The following is a 17,392-nucleotide window of genomic DNA, read 5'->3' as shown; positions in this document are numbered from 1 at the left end:
AGAGTTGGAAGGACCTGGGGAGGTTATCTAACCTAACCCCCTGCTTAAAGCAGTACCAGCCCCAACAAGATCATTCAAGTCAGGGCTTTGTTGCAGTAGGTCTTTAAAAACCACCAAGGATGGAGTTTCTAGCACCTCTCTAAGTAACCTATTCCAGTGCCTCATCACCATCCTAGTGAGAGAGTTTGTTTTTTTTTCCTAATATCCAATCTAAACTTCCTTTGCTGCAAATTGAGACCACTGCTTCTTGTTCTGTCATCTGCCACCACTGAAAACAGTGTAGCTCCATCCTCTTTGGAACCCCCCTTCAGGGAGTTAAAGGCTGCTCTCAAATCCCCCCTCACTCTTCTCTTCTCCAGACTAAATAAATCCAGTTCCCTCAGCCTCTCATCAGAAGTCATGTGCCCCAGCCCTCTAACCATTTTTGTTGCCCTCCACTGGTCTCTCTCCAACTTGTCCACATCCTTTCTGTAGTGGGGGGCCCAAAACTGGACACAGTGCTCCACATGTGGCCTTTCCAATGCAGAATAAAGGGGAATAATTATTTCCTTTGTTCTACTGCCAATGCTCCTACTAATGCAGCCCAGTATGTTGTTAGCCTTCTTGGCAACAGGGGCACACTGTTGACTCATATTCAGCTTGTTGTCCACTATAATCCCCAATTCCTTTTCTGCAGAGCTGCTGCTTAGTCAGTTGGTCCCAAACCTGTAGTGCTGCATGGGATTCTTCCATCCTGAATGAGGGAATTTGAACTTGTCCTTGTTGAAGCTCATGAGATTTCTTTTAGCCCAATCCTCTTATTTTTCTACGTCACTCTGAATCCTAGCCCTACCCTCCAGTGTATCTACTACATCCCCCAGATTGGTATCATCTGAGAACTTGCTGAGGCTGCATCCCATCCTGCAGATCATTAATGAAAATATTGGACAAAAACCAGCCCCAGGATCGACCCCTGGGCCAGTCCACTTGGGATCAGCTGCCAACTAGACCTCAACCCATTGATTACTACACATTAAGCCCAATGATCCAGCCAGTTTTCTATCCACCTTACAGTCCATTCATCCAACCCATACTTCTGTAACTTGCTTGCAAGAATGATGCAGGAGACAGTTTCAAAAGCCTGGCTAAAATTAAGATATATCACATCCACTGCTTTCCCATCATCCACAGAGCCAGTCATCTCATCATAGAAGGCAATCAGGCATGATTTGCCCTTAGTGAATCCATGCTGACTGATCCTGATCACTGTCTTCTTCTCCAAGTGCTTAGAAATGGATTCCTCGAGGACCTGCTTCATGATTTTTCTAGGGACTGATGTGAGGCTGACTGGTGTGTAGTTCCCTGGATCCTTCTTCTTTCCTTTCTTAAAGATGGTCACTATATTTGCCCTTTTCCAATCATCTGGGACCTTCCCTGATTGCCACATTTTTTTAAAGATAATGGCCAGCGGCTCTGCAATCACATCAGCCAACTCCCTCAGCACCCTCAGATGCATTGCATTCAGCCCCAGGGACTTGTACACGTCCAGCTTTTCTAAATAGTCCCAACCTGTTCTTTCACCACTGTTGGCTGCTCACGTTCCCCCCAGCCTGTGCTGCCTAGCGCAGTAGTCTGGGAGCTGACCTTGCCTGTGAAGACTGAGGTAAAAAATAGTTTGAATCAAATGCCAGAACCAACTACTTTTGACCTTAATAAGCTTGCTTGGATATACAACTTCACACAGTCCCAGATACGTGGGTCTTATATTCACTTTAGTAGAGTTGTAAATAGGACTAAGTCAATAATTGATCATGCAGTTAGGCTATTGAACTAGAAATTCAAGGGGGAAAAACAAAACAAAACAAAACACTGATTCAAATCAAACTGCATTTGACTTTTTCCTGGTTTTCTTGCCAAAATATAACATCAAACCAGTTTTTACTGAACACAAAACATTTTATTTGACCTGACACAAAATGCTCTGTTAAAACGGGATATCCCCAGCCATATTCTCATCACTGTCACCTCCTCCTCCATCTTGCCTACTAGTGATAAAGCAGTCAGGAACCTCTGTGATGGTCATAGCATATGACCACAGATTATAATGGGGTAGAAAAGAGTCAAGCAGAGCTATTATTTATTTATTTTCCTTCCAAAGTGTGTTCTACAGACATCTTAAGAGAGCCATTCTTCAGCTTGTTTCAGTGGGACTAATTTTTTTTTGATTGAAAATCTGAGATACAATGTCTAGCAATAAAGATCTAAAGGGACCATCTAAATGTTTGGCTATTGACTTCAGAGAAGGATTTTTACTCTAAGCAATATAATACTTTACAATAAAATAATAATTTTATTCTAGGTAGTAATCCTACTGGGCTTATGTTTCAATAAATGAAAGGAAAAAATAGTGATCATCTAATGAAGCTCCATTTGTCATTAGCTTTATTGACTGCAACACAAAGCAAATCTGATGGCTCTCACCCAACTCTTTTCACTTTGGACGTCTCATCCAGAAAAGAATAATGTATTTTTGGATACTTTCAAGCTTATTATTATAATTGTTGGAATTGCATGAGAAGGCTTCCCTTTAAAAAACATGTGGTATCCATGAGATTTCATTAGAAACTCCCTGCATGTGTATGGGATCATTAATTCTGTTCACATTAGCCAAGATTATGAAAACTAGGGGCATCTTTATACATGCTCTGGGATGTTGGGGGTGGGGGGAGGTATCACATGTACTCAGTGTCTTATCTCACAAGCTTTAGTTAAAGCACCCTGGCCACCATCTTGAAGCATGGGGACACTGAATACACATGATGCAGAGGCTGCTGGAGCTTGTTAATTAGCACGCTCCATCAAACTCAATTAATCGAGTCTGTTCCAACATGTGCTAATTAGCATCTGTTGGAGCCAGACATCTGGCATGTGTATAGGTGCCCCAGATCCCTAAATTTACACTCCTTAAGTGCTAATCCTGTGGTGTGGATTAGGAGGATAGGAAGAAAAGATGGGTTTTTGCTTCCCTTATTTCTGGGTCTCAAAGGACTGTGCTTAGTACACAGAATGTGAGTAAGGGATGCAGTCTTGTCTCACTACAGACTAAACAGGTTAAATTAAGATAGACAGACAAAATGCAATAATAACCAAGTAAGACATCTACAACAAGCACTGATGTTCACAATCATTTGAAAGTGATTTAAGGGTTCCTATAAAAATCAAAATGCTGCTTTTAGCTACAAGGGCCCTGAACTGCTCAAAATTTGTTCCTCTGCCTATTCTCTCACCTTGCACAGGCATCCACGTATCAGAAGCCATCTGTTTTTGTGGATAAACTCACACCTAAATTCAGATGACAGTATTTTTTTCAAGTATTGTGATATCTCCCTCTTTCTGTCCAGTGTGTGGAGATGGTTTTTGTGAAGATGATGAAGGCTGTTCGACATGTCCAGCTGACTGTGGAGAATGCCCGCTGACAACTGGTGCCAGAATAGCAATTGCCTTACCAATATGTTTAGTCTGTGCTGGCTTCATACTGACAATAATGGTGAGTGTCCTTTCTCTTGTTTTATTTCCATTGTGGCTTGGTCATTATTTTATTATTTACAGAAAAGTTCTTTTGGAAGTAGCAGTTCTCTAGAATCCTTTGAGGAAAAGTTGTTTCTAAATTCAGAGGCTAGTTCTACACTAACCCTGGCAAGAGTTATGGCAATCCTACACTGCTAGAGAGTGTCTGCCAGTTGGGAACTCCATAATGATCCTGACACACCGGACACCAACTGGGGACTCCATCATGCCAAGGTAATTCCCATCTAAGAAAATCCATTTTGTTTCCAAATGCTTTGCACTGACAGAGCACTATTAAGCAGGATGCAGTTGGGGAGAAAATCTAGCCCTCATGGTAAGATTTGGCCCCTAGCAAGGGAACAAGTCACCAGGCAAAAGTTTACATGAAGAGTAGTCTAAGGATTTGTATTAGATGACTTGGCATTACTTCTTGGCTTGTGGTCTTGTCACAAGTTTAATAGGTAATTGCAGAAGTTACATTCTGACTACTCTCTTTGTCACCAGTTTCAGAGAAATAAAAAGTCCTTCTGCCCTAAAAATATATACAGGAACTGCTAATATTCTGCACAATTCCATACCAAAAAGGCCTTTATTTCAGTGGGCATAGTGAAATGGCCCCAAGGACTATGTATACAGATAGATAGATATACAGATTTATTATTTACAGGGCACAGAGATTTGTGAAGGACTTCACAGGCCAAAGAGACATCCATGCCCCTTAAGCATTTTGTCATCTTATATTGGATGCTAGACAACGTACGAGGATAAGAAGAAGCATGAAGGGTCTGACCTGAGAGAGGATAAGAAATACTAAATTAGGTCATTGTCTGTTACTTAATTAAAGGCTTGGCACAACATAATTTCATGATTCAGTTCAAAATATTGGGTTTTGTTTAGTAGTTATTAATTATTATAATGGCAAATTCACTTACTGAGGGAAGGCAGAAAGAAGCATTTATATAGAGACCTGGACAGATCAATATAGGAAAAGTGATCCTTTGGAATGGAAAGTTCTATGTTGATACAAGATAATGTATTGTTGTTACTTATTATTTTACAGTATTACTGGAGAATGTATCCTCCATGTTTACATTTACTTCTGTATCTGAAAATACATAAATTTATTTCTGAATGTTACAGAAAGATGTTGCTGGGAGAATGTTTGCAGATGTTTAGTCACTGTATTGATTGTATCCATAACAAAAGATTTATTTGGCTTTAACATATAAATCCATAAATGGATTGGCTCTTTGATATCTCACTTCTTTCCTCATCTCACACTGCAGCTCTGAAGACCATCTGGAGTGTTCAAACTAACACACTCCCCAGGGTTAACTGAAAGGGAGTGGAGAAAGCAGGCTCTTCCTCAGGGAAAGATGGATTGTTTTATGGTTAAGGCACTATGGTGATACCCAGAGAATTAGGATTTAGTTCCTGATTCTTTTGCATATTTCTTGTGTGACTTTGGGACTTAATATAAAAATCTCTGGCCTTTAATCTCCTGGTGTCTCAGTTTCTTATTGATAGTATGGGAATCAAAATCTGTACCTACTTCACAAAGCTGTTTTCCAGATAAATCAATAGCAGCCTTCCAGGGAGACACTCAGACAATAGAGTTGTGGGGGGACTATAATTAGGTATGTGGAATCAGCTTCCTACTGTAGTTCACCACAAGTCCACTTCCTTAACCCTTCAGGTCGCAGCGTAATGCTCATTTGTTCCCATGGGCATTTTTTTCCAGGATAAGAATAACAATGTTGGTAGGGGTGTTGAGTGACTCTGAATGAGAACTGAAGAAGTATCACCGGCTTTTGGCTGTGTTCAAGGTCTGTGGTAGGCACATACATATTTTATTTTTCCCACAAGAATACAGCATAATTCACATAAATAATATTATGGTTATCAATTACATGATTGTTAAACTTCATGGCAGTTTGTTTTAACAAATTTATTAACATAAGACAGGCCTGCTGCTGTTCTCCTTATCTGGATAAAATTTTCATCCCAGAAAGTGAGAGAGTCTGATTAGAGTGCAGAACTGGGCCCTAGAACTACCACAATTAGACAAGCATTCTGAAATTTCCTAAGCATGATCCCCAGGTCATGGAAGTTGGCACTATTTAAGTCCAGAGCTGGCTCTGTATAGTGCTTCAAAGTTGGTTTGTTACAAAAATATTTTTTTATTGGGGGTCTTTCAACCTAATGCAGATGATAACATTTTACCCTCCATCCTCTACATCTTGACAAGACAAGGTGCAGCTTGATCATTGTCTGCTATGTCAGATTTCAGAAGATAATTTTAAAATTATCATTAAACTGATTTGGGATAAAATCAAATCCTTATCTCATCCATGCATATTTTGGCTACAGGAGACTCAGAATGAGCCTAATTTACCTCCTACAACTACTTCTTGATGATGCTTTTGTAGGGACACATGAATAGTATTGCTTTTCCCATCTTATACTGCTTCATTTCCTTAGCTTCGGTGTACAAGGTCATTCATATATGTTTGTAGGTTAGCCCATGTATAAGCTTGTTTTTTAAAAGATTTTGAGGCCACTTTTACTCAGTTTTTCATATACAGTAACAGATTGCGCATCCAGTGAGCCAATCTTCCATATACCAGGATGCCACTGACTTCAGAAGGTATTGGATCAGCTCTACAGTCTCTTGTGATCAGTTTATTTTTTTGATCATACTCTTGCATGGTAAAATGTAATTCTCCTTTTTCTGTAATCATCAGTCACCCAATCCAGAGTCCTTTGAAATTAATGGAAATACTCCTGTTAGCCTCACTGAGCTCTGGATGCGATCTGGCCCTCTATTCTCCCCAAATACTGTTAGTTCTCTCATTATGTCACAAGGAATTTTGTATTACTTTGGCTTTTGTCACTTGCCATCTTTTAGTAACTCATTTCAGCAGAACAAAACCTAGAATATGATATTCAGATGGTTTGCAAAAAATGCTGATCTCTACCTGGTATATAAATTGCCTTGTGATGATTGGATCAAAAGAAATCCCATGAGGTTTAATAAGGACAAGTGCAAAATCCTGCACTTGGGACAGAACAATCCCATGCACTGGTACAGGCTTGGGGCTGCCTGGCAAAGCAGCAGTGCTGCAGAAAAGGACCTGGGGGTTACAATGGACAATAAGCTGAATATCAGCCAACAGTGTGCCCTTGTTACCAAGCAAGTTAACAGCATACTGGGCTGCATTAGTAGAAGGGTTGCCAGCAAATTGAGGAAAGTGATTCTTCCCTTCTTCCCTTCTTCCCTTCTGTTCAGCACTGGTGAGGCCACATCTGGAGTACTGTGTCCAGTTTTGGAACCGCATTACAGAAAGGATGTAGACAACTTGGAAAGAGTCCAGCAGAAGGCAGCAAAAATGGTTAGGGGGCTGAGGCATATGACTTCTGAGGAGAGGCTGAGGGAACTAGATTTATTAAGTCTGGAGAAGACAAGACTGGGAGGGCATTTAAGAGTAGCTTTAAACTCCCTGAAGGAAAGTTCCAGCAAGGATGGTGCTAGACTGTTCTGAGAGGTGGCAGAACAAGGAATAATGGTCTCAAGTTGCAGCGGGGTAAGTCAAGGTTAGATATTAGGAAGAACTTTCTCACTAGGAGGGTAGTAAAGCAGTAGAACAAGTTATATGGAAAGGTTGTGGAATCTCCATCCTTTGAGGGTTTTAAGACCCAACTAGACAAAGCCTTGGCTGGGATTCATAGATTCATAGATTAAGGGTCGGAAGGGACCTAGTAGATCTTCTAGCCCGACCCCCCGCCAGGGCGGGAGAACAACAAAAAACCCCAAAAAGAGAAACGGGACTCAAACGAGTCCAGCCAGGTAGGCATCCAGCCTCTTCTTAAAGACCCCCAGGGTAGGGGCCAGCACCACTTCCCTTGGAAGTTGGTTCCAGCTCCTAGCCGCCCTAACCGTGAAGTAGTTTTTGCGGATGTCCAATCTATACCTCCTCTCCATCAGCTTGTGCCCATTACTCCTTGTTATGCCAGCGGGCGCTAGGGGAAACAGCGTCTCCCCCAAACCCTTCTGGTCCCCCCTAGTGAGTCTATAGACAGTCACCAGGTCCCCCCTTAGCCTTCTCTTGTGGAGGCTGAATAGGTTCAGGTCCCGCAGTCTCTCACTGTAGGGTCTGCCCTGTTGTCCCCGGATCATGCGGGTGGCCCTCCTCTGGACCCTCTCCATATTGTCCACATCCCTCTTGAAATGGGGCGCACAGAACTGGACACAATACTCCAGCTGTGGCCTGACCAGCGTCGCGTAGAGGGGGAGGATCACCTCCTTGGCTCTACTCGAGATGCACCTGTGGATGCACGACAAGGTCCGGTTAGCCCTGCCAACCATGACCTCGCATTGTCGGCCCATGTTCATCTTGGAGTCAATAATGACTCCAAGATCCCTTTCTGCCTCCGTGCTCTCGAGTAAGGAGTTCCCCATTGTATAAGTGTGCTGCTGGTTCCTACTGCCCAAGTGCAGCACCCTGCACTTGTCCGTGTTAAAACGCATCCTGTTCCTGTTAGCCCACCCCTGTAACCTATCCAGATCCCTCTGCAATCTCTCCCTCCCTGCTAGCGTGCTCACCTCCCCCCAGATTTTGGTGTCATCAGCGAATTTAAACAGGTTACTTTCCACCCCATCATCCAGATCGCTGATGAAGAAATTGAACAGCGCAGGCCCCAGGACCGAGCCCTGGGGGACTCCGCTACCCACCTCCCCCCAGGTTGAATATGACCCATCCACCACTACCCTCTGAGTGCGACCCCTCAGCCAATCTGCAATCCCAACTGGGATCATCTAGTTGGGGATGGTTCTGCCTTGAGCAGGAGATGAGGTCCTGTCCAACCCTAGTTTTCTATTTTTTTAATTTCATCTGCATAATTAATCAGCTATAGAGAATGTGTACTTATACTATTTGTAATTACGGAATTTGAAAGCTTTATTGGACCGTGTAACAGGGTGTCATCCCCAGATGCACTGGCACACACCTAGAGCTACCCCCCGGAGTCCGTTCTTTTTATATTTTGAATATGTTTCCCTTTCACTCACCTGCCACATCTTGGTGTTTCTTTGGTTTTTAAAAGGGAGGCTGCCCCAGGGCTTCCCAGACAGGGTCTTTGCTCTCACCTCTATAAATGATGAGCTCCTGCCTTAAGGGCTAATTGCATAACTCTAACCTCCCCTTATCATGCCCCATGCCTTGTAGGTGTTATCTGTACAATGTCCCTTTGTTGGGGCCAAGGCCTTGGAGGCCTTGGCCTCTTCACTCTAGCTAGGCCTACCAGCCTAGGCCACTGGTTAGGACCCAGCTTAGAGGCACTAGCTTCATTCAATCTGCTCTGGGCCCCTGGCCCTGTCTAGCTGTGCCCGCAATAGTGCCAGGCTCTCTGGCTCCTGTAGCTGCACCCCCGTGGGTGCTGATGAGGCCTCCACATCCCCTACAGCCTCAGCCACAAACCACTGGATTAAACTATAACATGAATAGGAAGCCGCTGGGCTATAACAAAGCAGAGTTAACGTAGGCAGTTAGCCTTCTTACCCATGGGCTCCACAATTCTGAGTCCCTACTGCCCGTGGCTCTCACTTTTAGAGTTGCTGCAGGTTTGCTTGGAGCCTTCTAGAGTCCACCCTCTGTCTCAGTCTGGACTCCTCTAGCTAGCTCAGACCAGGGTTTATATAATTCTGGCCTGGACACTTTCACAGTCACCTGACAGCTCCCAGTCAGCTGACTGGCCTGCAAGGCTTAGCCTTTAACCCTTGCTCTGCTGGCAAGCTTTGCTCTGAAGACTCAAGTCTTAAAAGCCTTTACTTCCTAGTAACAGGGCTAGAGTTCCCTGGTACAGACCTAAATCTTATTTACAAAGCAGTGACTATGTCCACTCTAGTGTTTCATATGATAGAGAACTTGATGTGACAATGTACCCTCTAAGATGCTGATCTAGATCCCAAATTTGATTATGTGAAAAATATCACTGGTTGTATTGATGAAATATATATTACTGGCATTTTACATGACCTACAATCTTTCTAAGATAGGAGGTCATATGCACCCCTAGCTGACTTCAGAGCTTAGGCTAAGTGTAGTACAAATGGTTGGAAATTGATAGATAATATTATTATAAATGTATTCAGTGGTGGATCCAGGGGGAGGTGCACTGCTGCAATTGCAGCTCCCTTTGCTTCTCGGTCTACCCAAAGTTTAAAACCAACTACCTCGCAGCAGCAGCAGCAGCAGCAGCAGCAGCAGCAGCAGCATTTCTATTCAGACAATGGTTAGAGACTCAGTTGATTTCCTGGCTCATTATAATCTACATAATTCCTCCTTAACAACCCTCCCTTCTTTTTTAAATGACCGTGATGTTCCACTAATCAAAAGCTATTCTTTTTGGCAATTCTGCTGTCTGCTAGCTGCTTCTAGGATGTAGCTCCTATTTAACTGTGTTGGAGACTGTTTTTAACTCTGCCTAAAAACATTAACTCAGGTAAACATTATTTCTGATGTGGAATAACTTTCAATGAAGCACTGGATGCACTGCCAAGATGCTCAAGAAGACTAGGCTTTGTTTTATGAATCTGAAAAAGAGATGTACATTTAACTCTAATGACTACAGGACTAATGAAATGGTATTTTGATTATTTTTTTGCCTAGTTTGTTGTGTTTTTAATACATAATAATACACATTCCAATAAAATTATATTTGTTTTTGCTTCAGTGGTAAATGGAATAAGTGCCTAGCATATTAGTAAAGAAAAGTATGTGTTGTGTTTTTTGGGATGATGTACCACATCAGCTGCACCCCACTTTTCAAAATCCTAAATCCTCCCGTTAATTTATCATGCCATATTGTTTAGAACTACTGATGTTTGTATTTAAGTGTTGGATCCTGACTTGTTACTGCTCAGAGTTATCTGATGTGTTCAAGTATCGGTGGATTTTATACTTTAAAATATCTATATATCTAATGATTTTTGGCTATGTTCATTTCTGGAGGGACTCCACTGAAACCAGTGGAGTTACCCCCCTTTTCCCCCTCACCCCCCCCAGCCAAGAAATGAATTTGGCCTGTTATGTCTTCTGTAGTGGTTTCAATATCAGAAGCAAAAGATGTTTTGGGATGAAAGCTGGATTATAGACTTCAGCCACATCAGACAAGGTTTGTAAATACTGTTTTTTTGGCATTCTTAGCAGTGTTACTTTGTTTTATAAGTGAATCAAATGCATAAATGTGTCTGCGTGCCAGATGGATGGATTATATGACTTGAAAGACAAGCTCTGATTAAAGAAGTGTAAATTCCAAGGAAGGGAAATATGTTAAAGTTTCTTACACTAAGGGGATGAAATAAAAGAAGAGAATAATTAGATTGACTATCAAAAAAAAAACCTTTATGACATGGATCTGTCATGCAGTGAAATAATGATCTGCTGGAAGTAGATGGAAAGTCCATCACACCTGCTCATTTAAAACAAATCTCAACAGAATATTAGTAAGGACTCAACAGAGGACATCTTGTATCTATGCTGGTAATGTCAGTCACTGAGGGCCGATCATTTTGAGAGCAGGGAAACTGACTTATGGAAATGCCTGTATGGTGCAATACTGTGTAGGGTATAGATAGCTGAGCTAGCTTTATATTGTAGTCTAGTTAAAATAGCATGGTCCGCTGCTTGGTCTAGGAGGATCTAATGAGGCTAGTCTGTTTCTCCTGAGCTAGTGTAAGTATCTCTGTGTGGCACAGCATTACCCCAATTGCTGAGATTAGTGGGAAAGGTCACTAATTTATGGCTTTGAGCCATAATAAATTCAGGGGCTTGATGTTACATTTTCTTTAATATTCAGATCCTCAGTTAAGCAGTTCTACTACAACTATACACAAGACCAGACTCTGGTGTGAACAGCAGCAAAGTTTCCTCTGTGTGTGTATGATTTAAATGTGCCTGAAAGTCACATGTGTCTCAATGACCATTTACTGTTTCAATTTAGATCGCATGGTACGGACTGCAATGGGTAGCATCCTTAGTGTGCCCCATGCACCCAGTGAATCCAATGCCAGCTGTATCACTGCACTGAGCTCCTGCACAGCAGCTGTCAGCACCTCCAGGAAGCAGTACTTCACACAGACCGGAATATAGTAGGCTTAGCTCACAATCATTCTTCTGTGTTATTCTCTCTACTATAGCTACACCTGGACAAGAAGGCTGTCACTCCTTGCCATATTGCCATCTGCAAGTAATACAATGGCTTATTCTCCATCCCCTAACCTATTCTGATAACAGTCTTCAAATGCCTGAAGGATGATTATGGAGAAGATGGAGACAGGCTTTTCTCTGCATTAGTAGGGAACAGGACTAGGAGCAATGGCCTCAAGCTGAAACAGAGGAAATTTAGACTGAAGATTAGGAGGAACTTTCTGACTAGGGTGGTGGTCAAGCATTGAAACATGCTCCCTAGAGAAAGTGTGGAATTTCCATCCAGAAAACTTACAAGAGCAAGTTGGACAGAAGCCTGGCTGGGATGGTTTAGTCAGAGATGACCTTGCCTTGAGCAGGGGCTGGAGTAGATGACCTTGTGAGGTTCCTTCCAGCCCTACTTTCCTATGATCTTGTATGATAACATGAGCTTCCTACCATGCTCTGCATGAGCAATTTTCCCATACCCACTCCAGTGACTACTATTTTTGGTTGTCCCCCTTTTCTTTTCTTGATGAGATTTTTAATTGTTTACAAATGTTCTCAGGTGCCTGTACATGTGATGGGGTTTTAATCCCTAAGGTTTCATTTTGTGCCCCCTAAATCAAAACAGTGGGGTGTAGAATAAAACCCTGAGGACTAATTGTTTCAATTTTTCCATCATGTTATCATGAGGGGACCCGATCCTTTTTTTTTTTTTTTTTTTTTTGTAGGAGCTGGAGCCTGTCCCCAGCTGAGGTGTGAGCTGCTTGCAGGCAAAGTGGCCCCTGAGCTACTAGGGGCCCTGTCCTTCCCTCTGCAGCAGTGATGCCCCCCCAGGGTGCCTGGGTGGGTTGCTAGTAGGCCAGGTGTTGCCCCAGCTCAGAGGCAGTGCCTGGCTGGATCCAACTCTTCCCCAAGCCTGCTGGGGCTTCCAGCACCTTGTGCACTTTTCCCACTGCCTTCCCACCACCTGGGATTGCCTGGGAATAAGCTAGCTTGCCTCTGGGGCAGCAGCCAGGTGACTGGGTGTGCTGGAGGCCAGAGAAGGCAGCAAGGACAGTCCCCAGGGTGCTGGAAGCCGGGAGGGGAAGCTCAGGCTTGGCAGGCTTCCAGCGCCCTGTGCATCGTCCCTGCTGCTTTCTCCAGATGCCAAGAAAGCCAGCCCATTCCCAGGTGGTCCCAGGTGGCAGGGACAATGCATGGGGCACTGGAAGCCCCAGAAGGCTCAGGGAAGAATTGCATCAGGCCAGGAAGAGAAGCAGAGAGGGGCCCAATCCTTTTGTTTGGCAGAGCCTGCCTGCCTGTCCTGTGGCCAGGGGGCAAGCTGACAGCAGCATCGTTGCAATTTGCAGAGTTGTAAACTAAACTACATCCAGGTGTAGTTTAGTTTGCAACAATGCAAAGTCATTAATAACCCCTCAAAAGTCTTGCACATCCACACTGTGATGCCATTAAGCCGCACAAAGTGATATTTTCATCATGTGTACATGTTAATGGTGTCACACGTACAAGCGCCTTTCAATACCTCAGTGTGTTTAAACCTAAGTCTCTACTGCAGGTCCATCTGTAATATTTAAGTAGAAGCCAGTTAGGGTCTTAGAACAAAGGAATGACATGCTATACTATGTTGTTGTTATCTATAAACTGGATCCTTAAACCAGTTTGCAGGACTGGGAATTGAAGACAGTATTAACCACTAGGTCACCAGTTGATCTTGGTCATGGTATACTCATACAAAACATCTCAGGGCAGGGCAGCTACTTCCAATAGTTTGATGGACAAGGACCCCACTTCTCCTGGCCCCTCTCACATCCCAGGGAAAATGCTGCCCAGAACATCCAGAAGCCAGCTATCTCAGTAGGGTAGACCACACAGCTCTGAGCTTCCTTGGCTAAACTGTTTCAGTTACCCAGGCTAGCTTACTTAAAGCTAACATATTTATCTTTACACTACACTGCAATTTGCACTGTAGAAAATCATGCTGAGTCCTATGGAAGATGAGAGGAGAATTTGGAGTGACAACCATAAAAGGCAGCCCTGCTTACATTAGCTATTCTTCTAGCAAACTGCATTAGAAGCTGCTGAAGAGGAGTGAGGGAAAGTGGAGTAAGGAGCTAATCACCATTGTGTCCCACCTGCTGACTAGGGGAATACCATTTTTCCTGGTCCCACTGCTCCTTTTTTCTGCCTCACACCTCTCCAGTCTGCTCTATGCTAGTCTAGTGACCCCTATAGAAATGGGAAGAATTTACCTCTTGGGTTAGGAAACACAAATATATAGAGAGAAACTGGCATGAGCTTCAAAATGTGTCATTTTCTGCAGATTTTTATTTCAAACATCCCCAAATTCCACAGTGAATCACTGTGGGATTACAGCATTTACAAAAACATCTTGGTCTTGTTGCAGTGATGGAAGGACAGTCGCCATCAAGAAAATAATGAAAAAGACTTTCACTCTGTCCAAATCCATACGGAAGGAAGTAAAGCAAGTGAGGTAAACAATGAAATGGAATACAGGTTGCTATGAGAGCACCAGTAGGAGGATGTGGTGGCAGATCAGTTAAGACATTTGAGTCTTGCTCCAGGCTTATTCCAAAAGATGACCCACTCAGTTTAGCTGTAAATACCTGATAATTTAGGCTGGTGATCAAAGGTAACTAGATGTGATCATCATCACTGTGCTATTGGCTACAAGCACTGATGCACCTTCCCCATGCCAGGCTGATAGATTGCTAAGGTTTAGTACATCTTTGACTGAAAATTTAGACCTACCTGTTGTTACTTGTGTTCATGTTCTTTTTTCTCCAAATGTTTTATTGCAGTGTATTTATTTGACCTTGATTGAACATGCTTTTGTGAATATTCAAGAACACAAAAAACTCCAAAAAAATGGCAAAGCACCACATCTTCATGCCAATGAAGGGTGTTGGGGCACATGACCTCTGAGGAGAGGCTGGGGGAACTGGGCTTATTTAGTCTGGAGATGAGAAGACTGAGGAGGGATTTAACAGCAGCCTTCGACTACCTGAAGTGTTGTTACAGAGAGGCTGGATCTAGACTGTTCTCAGTAGTGGCAGATGTCAGAACAAGAAACAGTGGTCTCAAGCTGCAGCAAGAGAAATTTAGGGTAGATATCAGGAAAAAAATTCTCACCAGGAGGGTGGTAAAGCACTGGAGCAAGTTACCCAGCAAGGCTGGATCCAGACATGCAGGCATGTCTTTGCAACCCTACCTCTTTGCAGCCCCACAAACTCCATGAGTTGCATGTTGATTTGTGCACAGTGCTGCTTATTTGCAGTGCCAGGGCAAAATTCACTACCAGGATTTCCCGATAGCAATAAAAAAAGAAACCTGAAAAAAGCAGCGCAAACCACACCAGTGTGGAGTGCACCAAGACAAATGCAGAGATGGGGAGGGCAGGTCGCTCAGGGCTGCCTTCTTTCCCATCTCAAGGCACGCCGTGCCCCAGGCAGCTAGGGAGCAGCTTGCTGGGGGTGCAGGTGTCTCAGCTCAGGGGCTCCGTAGTGTGCAGAGACAGGTTAGCAGGCAGCCTTGGGCTGTCTGCTTCCCTGTCTCCACGTCCCACTCCCCAGCTGGGAGGTGAGCACAGGCCTGCCAGCTAACCGTGCACTGAGGCACCCTGTTCCCCAGCCAGCTACCCACCACTTTCTCCCCTCATACCACATGATGCGATGGAGTCCCCATGCTGAGGCATGTGGATACAGGGGAGCAGGCAGCCCTGCTCCCCTGTCTCAAGACACAGTGCACCCCAGGCAGCTGCTCTGCAGCTGCCTGAAGTCAGTGTGCCTCAGTGCAGGGGCTCCACAGTGGAGCCCCCATGCGGAGACACAAGGAGACAGGGGAGCAGCCAACCCAGGGAGCGCCTGGCTTGCACATAGGGTGCCTCAGTGTAGGGGCTGTGCAGTGTGTAGAGATGTGGGAGCAGGCAGGCCTTGGCTTTGATAATCTAGTTAGGGATTGTCGTGCTTTGAGCAGAGGGTAAACTAGATGACTTCCTGAGGTCCCTTCCAACCCTCATTTTCTATTAACCTATGGTTCTATGATGCGATTCCTGTGCTTCTTCTTCACAGAGAACTCGATCATCCCAACCTCTGCAAATTCGTCGGAGGTTGTGTAGAGGTGCCAAACATTGCAATTGTGACAGAATACTGTCCAAAAGGGAGTCTGAATGATGTTCTGCTCAATGAAGACATCCCTCTAAACTGGGGCTTCAGGTAAAAACAAGACTTTGGAAAAGATAAGCGACACAAGTAGCACTGCTAGGTGACACTTTCTGTTTCAGATAGAGTGCCAATTATAGATAAAGTCATGGAGTACATGAGTCTGTGATGTGTTGTAGATCAGAAGATACCACTCTTCTGCAAAAGAAAGAGAAAGGAAAGCCCATTGATCCTTGCTCTGACCTATCTCAGGGATATCCTTATATTCCACATTACTTCTGCCGAGCCCAAGTCTTTTCATTGCATCTCTGTTTATGGTGTGCTGCCATTTGAAGTCTTGGATCCCACATAGCTTCCTTTCTTTCACTGATGTCATATAGACTTATTACACTCTGATGTTCTATTGACTTAAACTGTGTAAAAGAGCAACACAGGTCCAACACTGAAAGGATTATTGTAAGCATTATTAGTTACCTGTAAAAAGACACATGTACACAGAAGAGGCTCAAAGGATTTCAAAGGAATACAGAAAAAAAACAACCTCTTTGTTTTAACCATTTATTTTATAAATACATACTGCCCCTTATTCCCACTAGCTGTGCATTCTCTTTGCTTTGCTTCAGGGCAACAGCAAAAAATCTCTTTAAAAATAGCTGTTCCATACTAAATAAGGAAGTTTAGAAATCTGCTCCTCTTCTGCATGTCTGTAGCCAGAGGTTAATCATACAAGCTACTGAGAAAACCTGCAAGAACATGAAAACTTCTATCATGTGCTGAGTACCATGTGTTCCATCTGGCATATCACCTAAGGGGAAACTGGGGACATTCAGCAACTCACAGGAGTCCTTACTTTGGCACCTTGCAGAATTGAGCCCTGGGGGCCTGGATTGAAAGGCTACTTAAGTCATAAAATCTTCCATTGACTTCAATAGGTTTTTAACAGATCCCTCACTGAGGATTTGGTTCACAAGAACACTAGTTTGTTAATAGTGACTTTGTGCCTTTCAGGTTTTCCTTTGCTGCAGACATTGCTCACGGAATGGCATATCTTCACCAACATAAAATGTATCATGGACGGTTGAAGTCCAGTAATTGTGTGATTGATGACCGATGGGTTTGTAAGATCGCAGGTAAAGAGAAGGGATGGAATTTGCAATCTGTCCAGTAAACCAATTATACACTGCTCCAGCAGTACTGCAATCTGGCATTTCAGATGGGAATACTAACTGAAACAGCCTATATTACTAGTAAACTATGGTACAGCAAACCCATTATATTATCTTGTCCTCCCATTGAATGTGTGCCCCTCTTGCATATACCATATCCCATGAGAGATGGAGTCAGACATCATCAGATTTGGCAAAATCCACCTCGTCTTCTATTTGATTCATAAGGAAACCTCATTACAGACATCAGTATGAAACACTAAAAGATGTTTGATGACTGGTAAACCTGAAGACACTTTAATAGGGAAAG

The 17,392-nt window shown here is 43.5% G+C and overlaps 1 protein-coding gene across 1 annotated transcript in view; it reads left to right on the top strand.

The window, feature by feature from the left end:
* The window catches only part of LOC109298061 (atrial natriuretic peptide receptor 1-like), a 63,471-nt gene that overhangs the window by 17,466 nt on the left and 28,613 nt on the right, over positions 1 to 17,392 (top strand). Inside the window, exons 6-11 of the mRNA XM_019518195.1 lie at positions 3,381 to 3,526; positions 10,647 to 10,719; positions 11,548 to 11,695; positions 14,143 to 14,229; positions 15,827 to 15,970; positions 16,925 to 17,046. Of these exons, the coding sequence (XP_019373740.1) occupies positions 3,381 to 3,526; positions 10,647 to 10,719; positions 11,548 to 11,695; positions 14,143 to 14,229; positions 15,827 to 15,970; positions 16,925 to 17,046 (720 nt within the window). The remainder of the gene's footprint in view (positions 1 to 3,380; positions 3,527 to 10,646; positions 10,720 to 11,547; positions 11,696 to 14,142; positions 14,230 to 15,826; positions 15,971 to 16,924; positions 17,047 to 17,392) is intronic.

The sequence above is a fragment of the Gavialis gangeticus genome, unplaced genomic scaffold (genome assembly GCF_001723915.1).
Source record: "Gavialis gangeticus isolate Ggan-Ray unplaced genomic scaffold, GavGan_comp1, whole genome shotgun sequence".
Taxonomy (NCBI): domain Eukaryota; kingdom Metazoa; phylum Chordata; order Crocodylia; family Gavialidae; genus Gavialis; species Gavialis gangeticus.
This window is presented reverse-complemented; position numbering and strand designations above follow the sequence as displayed.